The 13,774-nt window shown below is 34.3% G+C and overlaps 1 protein-coding gene across 1 annotated transcript; it reads right to left on the bottom strand.

Moving 5' to 3' along the window:
• Positions 1 to 649: 649 nt before the first annotated feature.
• Positions 650 to 4,932, bottom strand: LOC123698165. The gene is made up of 2 exons (XM_045644763.1): positions 4,438 to 4,932; positions 650 to 1,445 (listed from the first exon to the last, which is right to left on the bottom strand). The coding sequence occupies exons 1-2, from the start codon at positions 4,771 to 4,773 to the stop codon at positions 1,002 to 1,004; spliced, it is 780 nt and encodes a 259-aa protein (XP_045500719.1). The 5' UTR covers positions 4,774 to 4,932; the 3' UTR covers positions 650 to 1,001.
• Positions 4,933 to 13,774: the final 8,842 nt, after the last annotated feature.

Here is a 13,774-nt window from a genome sequence, read left to right as displayed (position 1 = left end):
AATGTTATTTGTTTTTATATCATTGTAACCTTCACTGAAACATAATCTGTTGGTAACAACTTGCAATTGCAGCTAATTCATATAAATAGGTAGCTCGTGAGTCGTGACGTAAAGTGGCGTGATCTGTTCTGCATCACTTTACCACCATTACAAGTTAAAACGAATGTTTTATATCCATTACCGTTTTTACAGTGAACGCCGCACCAGCAGAGCACACGCACGCAGAAATGAACGAATTACACGACAAAATACCGGCGATGCATTTTTTAAATGCATTCGAAAGGAAACTCGTCGATAGCGGATTCATTGCTGACTCAGTGAACGATGCGGACGATGTTAACGCAATGTCAGGAGAAATGGATGTAAAATTGTTTGGAAGGAACGCACTTTGTGAGTAGTGCCAGTTGGCACGTAGGCAGGTGGACTAGATACATGATGGATAGATGCAAAAAATTAAGGAAAACTGTTCAGAGTGTTGCGTGCTCATAAGTAATTATGTGTGACTATAGTAGGTAGACGTTACAATCAATATTTTTTATAATTTCGGATCTTTCCTCTTGCTGTTCGCAGAATTTCGTTCAGGAAACGTCCAACGTATCAGGCTGTGGAAAAATACTATTATCTAGATTTCAGAGATATAAGCAACAAATGTTTTCAACTTTTTATTATCACAAGCTTAGATAAGATTAATCTAAATCTTAATTATATACAATTTGAATGTTTAAATAATATTTTCCGTAGATACAATGTTAATCAACTTGTTATTTTTCAAATTAGAGCTAATAAAATTAAATATAGTACCTACTATTGCTCCATTAACACTATAATGGCATATTCAAACAAAAGTCTTCTTATAAAATATACTTTCAAGGCATTGTACCTAATTGTAAATCGGAGTGATATTTTCATTGTTACAGACATGAATTATTATAGTACCTTTCTATAAAACTATTATCATATTTAGAAGTAAATACAACCAACTAACTGCTAACGTCAGTCCATCACTTATCACAATCATCGTCTCCATCACCAAGAGTGAGCGGATTCTCTTCCACATCAACCATGGTGAAATGTGGGGAACTATACTTCTTCATCTCCTGTTCAAATAGTATATTATTAATAGCCTGTTTGATCATCGACCGAGTCCGTTCATCATGTTTTCTTAAAGACACTGCTATATAGTCTCCGAAGCTATCACATTCGTCTTTCCTTTTTGATACAGTAGAAGTTTTGATGATTTTCATAGCTTCAGATATTGGTGTATCGTTCCTTGGTTTGGCGATGTGCTTGACGATGCGGGGTCGTCTTTTGTACAAGGTGACCATTTTGGGTGGAGTCGTGACCTCTGGCTCGTTTTTGATGATGATCTCTTGATGGGACACGTCGAGGTCATTGTCTAAATCACTGTCCTGGTCTTCTTCTTCCATTAGTTCTTCAGACGGTTTCTGTGGAATTAAATGTATGTTAAGTATGTTAGCTATGCTTGAATAATTTATTATATTTGTGCTGGTTAAGAAACGTGTGTTTGATTTTGAAAGACTTGATTTTAAGTTATAAATTTTCAATTTCTAAACGACAGGATGTAAGATACAAAAACACAAAGTATGTGTCAATGCGAAAGGTAATAATAAAAAATAAAAAAAAAACTCTCACTGATTGTACAATTTCATTCTTGCTTGCATTGCACTTGTGCTAATGTTGTTTTTTATCAATGCATTACAATTTACAATGGAATTGAATAAAAAAGTGCCGTAATGTAATGATAATGGCGACGATTGTTGCTATGAACACTTTCCTTTTTAGATTAGCATTGCTTTTTAACATTTATTATTTTTTACAGTAAAATCATTTAGATAATAGTATGTACACAACGTTACATCCTTTCAGATACCTTTGCATCAAATGCAAAAGATGTGAAAATCTATACTAATATTATAAAGAGTTTGTTTGTTTGAACGCGCTAATCTCAGGAACTGCTGGTCCGATTTGAAAAATTCTTTCGGTTTTGGATAGCCCATTTATCGAGGAAGGCTTTAGGCTATATATCATCACGCTAAGACCAACGGGAGTGGAGCAATGCGGGTAAAATCGCAGGGCTCAGCTAGTATACCATAATTTCTCTATATTTTGTCAGACATAAAACATGGTTCTGCAGTTTTTTACGTGATACTAGTTAGCTACTATAATTAAGTAGTGGTGATACATGAATAAATAAAAAAATGTTGTGTGGTTTTATGAAACCACGGTAAAAGTGAAACTGTTCGAACGGTTCCGAACACTGCTTTGTGTAGCGCATGTCGCGTGCCGAGTAGGTATACCTACTCGGCAGCCGCGTTACACGCGACATGCGCTACACAGACCAAAAAGTTTGAGACGATGTAATAAAAGTTTCACTTTAATAATAATTGATTTTTTAGTATTAATTAACTAGAAATAAATTTTCAAGATATCCAGTTTTAATCTTTACTATCTTCCTATCTATACTAGGATTACCAAAATACCTATATATACATCGAATTACCTACAATTGAACGTGTATATAGGAGCAGTAGTTGCCAGTTACATTTATCTTATTTTGCATACCATGTCCCTTAACACCATCCAATAAGAACTATAATCGCTTGACAACAACCCATAACGCATTTTAAACTCTATCCCCTTGAAATAAGAACTAAAATAGTTTGTCAATTGGAGCATTAAGGTCACTTTATCGAAGCGGAATTGAAACAATTGTCTTGGTGTTAGTTTTGAGTACTGTGTCAGGGCCAATGTTGCCTGGCGGTCCGTTGCCGACAAGCCTCCCTTGACACGAAAGGTGAATGACCTAACGGCTCTAGAGAAAAGGTAACTAGTTCGATTCTCGGCGGAGATAACTGTTTGATGATAGAAATTGTATCACTTTGTAAATGGTATATAGAAAACTAGATTTCCGCCCGCGGCTTCGCCCGCGTTTGCAAAGGAAAACCCGCTTAGTTCCCGTTCCCGTGGGATTTCCGGGATAAAAACTATCCTATGTGTTAATCCAAGTTACCCTCTATATGTGTGCTAAATTTCATTGTAATCGGTTCAGTAGTTTTTACGTGAAAGAGTAACAAACATCCATACATCCATACATCCATACTTACAAACTTTCGCCTTTATAATATATATATATTAGAAGATTACTGCTTTATTCAAAACAATTTCAATTCGCAGTTTCATCATTAAATGGTCATTTAAATCGAGTGTTAAAAAACAATTATGATCTATAAAGATTATGTTATGTATAAATATAATAAATAATAATTAATAAGTCTTAAAACTGTAAAACATATCCCACCAAAAACATAAATGTAAAAATTGGAGCCGAGTTCAATCGTTGACTTAATTTGCCAAAAAAAGAAATGAGATCTAAATGTGTGCCAAGTTCTGCAGACAGTCCAGAAATTTATTTACAAAGATGTATTAAGTTCTTAGGTTGACTGAAAACTCAATTGTTTTATTTTCCCTTAGAGAACAATGTTTATTCCAAAATATAACTTTTTCAATTTGAATAATATACCTAATTATTTTCACAAAGCAAACAACTAATGACCTATTGAACCCCATAATTTGATGAGGCTAGTTTTTAGAACCTCACAAAATATAAACAGTATGTAAAACTAGCCTCATCAAATTATGGGGTGAAAAGTGGCTCGAAATGGTTCGTGTAAATATACCTACACACGGCTGCTGCTCGCCAGTTCTCTTCGCTTGAACTCGGCTTGACACGCTGCCGCGTGTCTAGATAACATTTGGATTGAGGCTATAGGTACCTACGTTTCAAATAATAATAATTATTCCCTCTTATCATTTTGATAATATCGAAAGGTAACAGATTAATAAATCTTATAATATATTTATATTCAAATACTAATAATTAGTATTGAGTAGGTAAGTAGGTACCTAGATTATTAATTTATAAGTATTATACAACTAGGTATGAAGTGCGAAATTTTTCTAATCCACATAATCCGAAAAAATAAGGTATTTTTCAAAGTTTTAACGTCCACGTCATGAAAAAAATTAAATAACACTAACAATTATTGTAACAAAAAAATGTTCTAAAAGCCATTGAGATATACGATATATTATTATCTCAATGCTAAAAGCATGAAAATTAAGTCGTTGCCATAGCAACAATGAATTATAAAAATAATTCTGATGAGCATTAATAATATCACTTTAACACGCTCAGGATAATAAATATTGTTTACTTTGCAGTGAATAAAAACATCAGTTTTTATTTTATAAAATTATCGTTAACTAAACAATGTTTAAATATACAGTGAGAACTGTATAAACGTTACACAAAAGATGCACCTATTAATTTTAATATTACTCGCAGTATTTACAATACATTGCGCACTCACAATACATTCGAATCCCTTAACAAACAAGCAATGTAAAGCGTATTACCACGACCACTTTCGTCACAGAGTCTTTTGGGTTATCAACGTGGCTCGGCAAGAAGCTGAGATGATCATACAAGAACCAACTGGAGCGCGTCCCGAACCGAACTCTGGCTTTTTCCCGGCGATGCGAAGCCAATATCGAGTTGAATTTCTTGCGCAGATCTGTGACTTCCATGTCATACAGCTGAGCGATTTCCGTCCACGCTTCATATTTAGCGGTCTGTGCTCTAAACAAGTCATGGTTCTGGTCCCATAGCAACGGCCTGTTTTTGTATTCATTAACTAGCGCGATCACTTGGTTGTTCGTCCACTCGAAGTCGCGGTCGTCTGACCTGAACATAACGCGGCCGGTTTACGAAGGCGGCATGAACGCGGGGAGCGCGCGGTAAGAGAGAGGATTATTTAATTTGGTCGGGTTGGCGAGCGGTTTAGAAATGGCGCGCGCCATTCGTATACGTTCGTTCGCCCGCGATTCGAGCGGAGACTGGCGAGGGGCGCTCGTTCAGGCTCGGTTCGCTGTTCGATGACCTTTCTAGAACGAACTGCGGCACTGCGCGTTTATTCATTGGTGCGATAGAAAATATTTAGATGCACGTTGCGTATGTGGCTATAAGTACTAAATTCTGCTCTGAAAATAGCAGGTTTTTAATATTAATTGTTTTAAACTGTATAACGAATTTCTCTAAAAATCTATTCAATTTGAATTATTTTTACGTCTACAGAACACATAACCCAGTTAAAAATTCGATTTATCTGCATTTTATTGTGCAATGAAACTTATTTACTTCAAACTAACTTCACTCCTCAGTCCTCATCAATGCTTTGTTGTCATAATTACAGCTCATAAGCCTATTTTCTTAGTAAATCTCTGCATTTTTCTTATCCTTGATAATTATTATTTAGGTAGTAGATAAAAACAACAAAATTAAAAAGAATTTGTTTTCAAAATACATTCGTTATCCTAACAATACGCAAAACAATTCTTTCGTGTAGCAAAATACGTTATTTTTCGTATAATAACGATCCGAAAGGCCCCGGTTCCGTCCCCAGTGCAAATTAAATTTCGTCCCCACACTGGTCTAATTTATGTCCCAGAATTACGAGTAATGTGTTGGTGGACCATGAATCTTAACATAATATTATTTAAGTGTCAACTTTTATGAAATATAGCGTGGCTTTTTGTGACTACACATTTCTTCTGTGTGTTACTGAAAACGGCGGCTCGGTAAACGGCTGGACCGATTTTAATGAAATTTTTCGTGTTATCAGGTAAATTCGATATTAGTTTTACATGCGCGTAAATATTATAATACTTAAACGTTTCTGTACATACAATCATGGGCATTTCAAAACCAAGCTAAGAGAATATTAATCTCTACTAATATTATAAAGCTGAAGAGTTTGTTTGTTTGTTTGAACGTCCTAATCTCGGGAACTACTGGTCCGTTTTGAAAAATTCTTTCGGTGTTTGATAGCCCATTTATCGAGGAAGGTTTTAGGCCTAAATATCATCTCGCTAAGACCAACAGGGGCGGAGCACTGCGGGTGAAACCGCGGAGCACAGCTAGTTATTTTATATTTACATTGTTATCCGTGCCCTTCAAAAGACGCATAATTTAAACCTATACAGGGTGTTGCGTAAATTGAATGGACGTAAGGGGTGGTTTACAGGAGGGGAGGGGGGAAGATTTCCGCACCATTGTACACAAGTCGTAACTTAGATACAATATGGGAATGGAAATTTAAGTTTAAAACTTATGTGGCTTTTAGGATTTTAGTTATTCTGTTACCGTTATATTGTTATTAATGATTTAAATGTAAATGAATGGGTATCCTTTAATTGTTGTTTTAGAATTTAGATAAATGATTTTGAATTTAATAATTGATGTTTTATGTAACTTCACTCATAAAGAAATTATGAAATACATAGTAGAATAGTTAACTCATAAGATTGGATAAATCAATTTTACTCAAAAAATGTTTTTACTTAAAAATTTTCAATAACCAAACAACATCCTTAATTGCCAGTCCGAAATTTTAATAACACCACAAACACAGTAAGTACCATCACCAAAAATCTCCAACATATTGACATCCTAAATCATTTCGGATGTGATTCTGCACCAGCCGATATCGATAAACAAATCATCCCTCAGTCATCGAGAGCCTTATCGTAAGGGAGGGACACCCTCGGAACAAAGGGACGCATTTGTGAGGAATTTACGACTCGCTTTTATGACTGCGAAATAACTTGCTACCTAGTGACTCGTTTGAGCATGTGTGATAGTTACTGGCTTGATAGAATTGCGAATTATTTAATTTACGATATCGTGGAACTATGTGTGGATATTCACTTCACTTATGATTATTTATGTATTACGGGATAATTTGTTAGTGTAAAAGCAAGATTATAATAGGCACTACGTTAGTCTATATTTTAGTCATAATTATTTTTAATAGAAAGTAGTACCTTTTGTAAATATCTACTGCCAATGAAATACAAAGAAAATTGGAAACTCATAAAACTATTGAAACATACGTATCTTAGTAAAGCACTATTTGTCCTGGAAAACACGACAATATTGCTCTTGTACAGTAACTTACTGACGCCAATAGCTGTCTCAATACAAAGCAGCTCCATATCACCCTAAAATAATAAAGTATATGCAGAATCCGCAGATAAATTTTACATAATTTCATTGTTTGGAATATTTTTAGTGCCGGCATGTGTTAAGATTATGGCAGCCGCATGGCCTCGGTCGCTAATGTGCTCGTAATGTTGGAAAATATAAGTCCTTATTGTATTAGGATAACAGAATATAGGAAAATATTATCCGAATATTCGAATGTCTATTATAATGCAAGGAAAAAAAAATCCATCGTAACTCGTAAGTCGTAGTATAATAATATATATTTTCTCTATACATAATATGTGGATGATACTGCTTTCTGAATCGGTGCTAAATGTTAATAATGCTATAACGATTCAAAAGTGCTTTTATAAGAAGTCTAATTGAATAAATAAATGTTTGAGTTGGAGTTTGATGTATCTTAAAAACACTCACTTTTGATGATTTTGGTTTTGTTGAAACAACTAAGATGAATCAAAGAAGTAGGTAGGTAGGTTCACAATATAAATCGCAATTTTAATCAAAAGTACCTAATTGTTCAATTTCTCAATAAGTATGCATTGATGAATATACCTATAATTCCCTTTTCACTATATAAAAGCTATATAACAACACAAAAGAAACTCGTGTCAACGGATTTGACTAAAAATGACGTAATACAAAACAGATTTACTGGCTTATCGCAAATAAAACATATTGTTACGCAACGCTTATCGCTTGTGAAAGTCGACTCTTTCCTTCTACGTGTGTTTTATTATATTTATTGTATTTGTACTGAATTAGTCATTTTCCCAAAAAAATATACAGGCATTATATTAGTTTAGTTTCTTGGGATTGCAAGTTATGTATAAGTACATACTATTTTGTATACTTTTTTGGTGTGTAAAGTTATCATTCATTTAGTATATTAGTATATATTAGTATAGTATATTATTATATATTAGTATACCTAGTACTATACATAACTTACTAGTTACTATACATAACTATTTTGTATACTTATTTGGTGTGTAAAGTTATCATTCATTTATTATTTAATGTATCTCGACTCTCGTTGTTGAAATAATATTTTTCATTCGTATTAAATGAAAGGGGCAATTAGATTTTAGGGGTAATTACCGCTCATACAAATTTATGTCATTCTAAATTAAATTATTGATTTTGAACCTATTTTTTTATTCATTGTTTCATTTATAATTTTAGTTTATAATAAAGAATCTATATAATTGTGGACAAAATATAAGGTAGGTATACGTACGTACTTACTAATAAATTTTCAATGCTAAAGCTTCCACAGAAAACTTTCAAGTTATTTTCCAATGTATTGTACAACCTTCAAACTGTTCTGAGAAATATAACGGAAAATTATATCGTTCATTGACATAATTATATAATTGAGGCTACAATATCCGACGTTATTAATTCTTTATATTATTTTTTCCACTAATACTTCCTGGTTTTTATGACAACCTTCAATTTACAGTTATGTGAGGGGTTCTTGTAAATAATTAAGAACTGTGGAAACTTCGGGGAGAAAACTTCCATATCTATACTAATATTATAAAGAGGAAAGGTTTGTAATCTATACTAATATAAAGCTGAAGAGTACAATCAGCCCCTGTGCATTGCTTTTGTGGATTATGAGAAAGCTTTCGACTGCATCGAGACGTGGTCTGTTCTGGAGTCCCTGCAGCGATGCCAGGTAGACTGCAGATATATCAAGGTGCTGAGATCTCTGTACGATGCCGCAACCATGTCCGTCCAAATCCAGAACCAGCGTACCAAGCGTATCCATCTACGGCGAGGCGTGAGACAAGGCGACGTAATCTCGCCGAAATTGTTCACCAACGCGTTAGAGGACATGTTTGGGACGCTGGATTGGAAAGGACGAGGCATCAATATCAACGGTCAGTACATCTCACACTTGCGATTTGCCGATGACATAGTCATTATGGCTGAATCGCTGCAGGAACTCAAACAGATGCTGAACGAACTAGCCGAATCCTCCTTACGCATCGGTCTCCGCATGAACTCAGACAAAACTAAGATCATGGTCAACAATCATGTTTTACCGGAGCCGATCATAATAAACGGAGTCTCCCTAGAAATTGTTCAAGAGTATGTGTACCTAGGGCAAATGCTCCAACTAGGTAAGAACAGTTTCGACGGTGAAATCAACAGGCGGATACGGCTGGCTTGGGCAGCATTTGGAAAACTCCGTCGAGTCTTCGCGTCGTCACTACCACAATGCCTCAAAACAAAAGTATTTAATCAGTGCGTCCTACCAGTCATGACCTACGGAGCCGAGACGTGGACACTGACAGTACGACTGGTCCACCAACTTAAAGTCGCTCAGCGTGCTATGGAGAGAGCTATGCTCGGTATTTCTCTGAGGGACCAAGTCCGGAACGAAGTAATTCGCCAGAGAACGAAAGTTACCGACATAGCTCAACGGATTAGCATGCTGAAGTGGAAGTGGGCCGGTCATATGTGCCGCAGAACGGACAACCGCTGGGGCACACACGTACTAGAGTGGAGACCACGGCTCGGCAAACGTAGCGTAGGACGCCCTGCTACAAGGTGGAGTGACGACATCCGCAGGGTTGCTGGGCATAACTGGCGTCAACGAGCGAATGACCGGGCTCAATGGCGTGCCATGACTGAGGCCTATGTCCAGCAGTGGACAAACATGGGCTGATAATGATGATGATGATGATGATAAAGCTGAAGAGTTTGTTTGTTTGTTTGTTTGTTTGAACGCGCTAATCTCGGGAACTACTGGTCCGATTTGAAAAATTTTTTCGCTGTTATATAGCCCATTTATCGAGAAAGGTTATAGGCTATGTGTCATCACGCTACGACCAACAGGGGTGGAGCCACGGGGGTGAAACCGCGCGGAGCAGCTAGTTATATAGATATAAACTACTTGACCGATTTCAAAAATTCTTTCACCATTAGAAAGCTACATCTTCACTGAGCAACATAGGCTAGGTTTCCCGGAAATCCCACGGAAACGGGAACAATGCGGGTTTTCTTTGAAAACGCGGGCGAGGCCGTAGGCGCGGAAAACTAGTCTACTATAATTTTAGTAGTTAATAAGTTAACGAACTATTTCACTCAATAATAATCAATATACATAATATATACCTATAAGTACATACATTTTAACCAATTTTAAATACGGCGTTTCAAAATTATTATTTCTAAATGAATAAAATGAATGGAAATATTTCACGTAAAACATGAAGGAATAATAATATTATTAAAAAAATATTAACTACTTTTTCAAATAATTTAACAATTCAATCAACATACTCAACCAATTGAAGCTGTCGCTACTTTTGCAGTAAGAACAATAAAACCGTCCATCTAGACAGCTAGGCTCAGATCCAATTAGTCAGGCTGAGCTGGCTTCCTGCAGTTTGCACTTCCTATACGGCTTCGATGCTTAACTGGTTTTACGAAAGCGCACTCATTGTTCACAAGCCTTTTTGTAGATAATAATATTATGTTAGATGATTGTCCAAAATTATGATCTAAGAAATCCTACTTATAAACGCGAATAATACAATAGTTCCTATATGCTTTTAAAAAAACTGGTAGGTATAAAGAGAAATGATTTTTGTTTGTTTCTAACGATTTTATTCAAAAACTACTCTACTCTACTGATATTAAGAATTATTTCACAATTAGAAAGTTAATTTTTACCCTGGGTGAACCCGAGCGAAGCCGGAAGAAGCGGATAGTATTTCCAAATTGTACAACCACCTCTATTCTGATTTATCTCAATAGACTTGATGAGAAAACAAACAACAAGTAATAACTGCGTTAAAAACAACCGACTTCAAACTTGAACTTGCAAAATTCACAAATACCTACAGACAAAAATGCTCATAAAATAAAAACTACTGGGCCTATCCGAATAAAATTTTTATGGGACCAATTCGACACCATCTCGCATCGAACAAAAAAAGAATCACGTAAATCGGTTCAGAAACCTCGGAGTAATCGGTGTACATACATAAAAAAAAAAAACATACCGGCCGAATTGATAACCTCCTTTTTTTTGAAGTCGGTTAAAAACAGACCAAACCGATCTTTCCATTATCGAGAATTTCCGAAAAAAAAATACTTACTTTAAAATTTGCAATAATATTATTGTTACAGTTATATGCAAATTGGATAGATAATTACTTACACAAACATTTAATACGTTATGTAAAGTGTGAAAAAGGGGGGGAAGGGGGGAGAGGAAGTGCGCAAGTCAGGAACAAACATATTTACATAATATATATTTAGCGATATGTGAAATTTGGTGTTACTATGCAATTTTAATTCAACGTTCAATACAATTCGTGTTGGTCAAATTTATAACCAGATACCGATAAACTTATATATCGAAGATATAATATATATTGTTGCATTCAGTATTAATAAAATAAATACACAAGACGTGGGATTTATGTTATATCTTGCTAATTCATAAAATTGTAAAAATTATAGAAGTTGAGATGGTAGAACCAGATTTGATTTCCGGTGTTGTTATGTTAAAAATTCTACCCGACGTGATCTTCTAATACATGTGTATTTTTTACAGACTGGAAATAATGGATCAAAAGCGGTAATTTTATATTATGTAACGACATAAAAATTTGAAGTTTGAGTTTCGAGTTGACAAACGATCTAATGCCATATTATATATTTATGTATTTATTTATAACACTTTACACACATATACATAAATTATATAAATAATATCTCCAAAAAGATCCACAAAAATGTTGTAACGTCCGTTATTTATTTGTTTTGTGTGTACGCACAGACAAGTTTACAAAACATTCACTCCGTGTCCGTCGGTGGCTCATCGCACACTCAAAATACCTATACCGTTTCATTCCAAAATTATGTTATATTTAATTAAATTTTGTATGTTGGTCTCTATATGAAGAACTTATACTTGATGCACTATATTCGATGTCAATTTATGTTTCTTTACTGGGATCGGGAGTTGCCATTCAAGAAAAAGAAGATAAATATTATGTTTATTTTTGCAATAAACTCATAAAATTATTAACCGACTTCAAAAAAAAAGGAGGAGGTTATCAATTCGGCCGGTATATATATATTTTTTTTTTATGTATGTACACCGATTACTCCGAGGTTTCTGAACCGATTTACGTGATTCTTTTTTTGTTCGATGCGGGATGGTATCGAATTGGTCCCATAAAAATTTTATTCGGATAGGCCCAGTAGTTTTTATTTTATGAGCATTTTTGTCTGTAGGTATTTGAAAATTTTGCAAGTGCAAGTTTGAAGTCGGTTGTTTTTAACGCAGTTATCACTTGTTTTAATAAACGTATTATAAACAAAAATAAAGTATATAAAACTTTTTTATTCAAAGACGTTTTTTATTACAAATACAAGTAGATAAAACTTTTTTATTCAAAGACGTTTTTTATTGATAACCTATAGTATTTTAATTTCCGTATTTACATGTCGGAATTGAACCCACGACCCGTAAGAGCTAATAGATAAAAGAAATCTAAAGATTCTTTATTTTGCACTGAAATAACTCTAAAAAGGTCTTGAAAAATGATGTAATATCACTTGCTTTGGCCTGGTTTCTTATTTTCATAATTATAGAGTCCAATGTCGCTTGCGTTTTTCAATATGATCGATGGAGATAATGTATCCCATGTAAATTGTAAATAAAAAGCTATTTTCGATCTTAACCTATTGTTTTTGAGTCTATTTTCGAACAGCTGCTGTATCACCAAAATAAAGGTGACAATGAACCCTTGTTTTTCGTGAAATAGTTGAAAGTAAACATTTTTGTTATTTATTACTCAAAAACAATGTTATTAGCATCAATTACGATATGCGTAAATAGGTAATATAATGTTTTTTAAATAGGTATAGTATGTTCTAAATTATGCTTTGTTTAATATCTTTCGATATTATGATTCATATTACTGTACAAGACGTGATAACTGCGTTAAAAACAACCGACTTCAAACTTGCACTTGCAAAATTTACAAATACCTACAGACAAAAATGCTCATAAAATAAAAACTACTGGGCCTATCCGAATAAAATTTTTATGGGACCAATTCGACACCATCCCGCATCGAACAAAAAAAGAATCACGTAAATCGGTTCAGAAACCTCGGAGTAATCGGTGTACATATCTACATAAAAAAAAAACATACCGGCCGAATTGATAACCTCCTCCTTTTTTTTGAAGTCGGTTAAAAACAACTCTCATTCTACCTCTTTCTTTTATTTGCACTTTACATAGGTATTAGGTAAGTAATAATATCCATAACCAATATAATATATTATGAAAAAAAGTGCTGAACAAGCTATCAGGAACATTATCAGCAAGTGATGAAACTGACCTTAGTAATTAGTATGTCTATTTAATACTAATCTAATAAAATTTTGAAACATCGAGTAAGCACGTTTTGCTTCTATTCACAAGTGAAGAAATCAAGAATTATTATAAATTATAATCTATACTTCTATACCCAGTAATATAAGTCTATAAACGCGCTAATCTCAGGAACTACCGAGCTGATTTCAAAATTGGATATGTACCTACTTACGTGCCTGAGTATTATCTCTATACTAGATTTTATTTTATGTATCTCTATATAATATATAAAAAATTCTTATGCCACAAGTTAGTTACCAATTACCATATTCCTTCGA

This window comes from Colias croceus, chromosome 15 (assembly GCF_905220415.1).
Source record: "Colias croceus chromosome 15, ilColCroc2.1".
NCBI classification, from domain to species: domain Eukaryota; kingdom Metazoa; phylum Arthropoda; class Insecta; order Lepidoptera; family Pieridae; genus Colias; species Colias croceus.
Note: the sequence above shows the minus strand (reverse complement) of the source record. Positions and strands in the feature narration are given on the sequence as shown.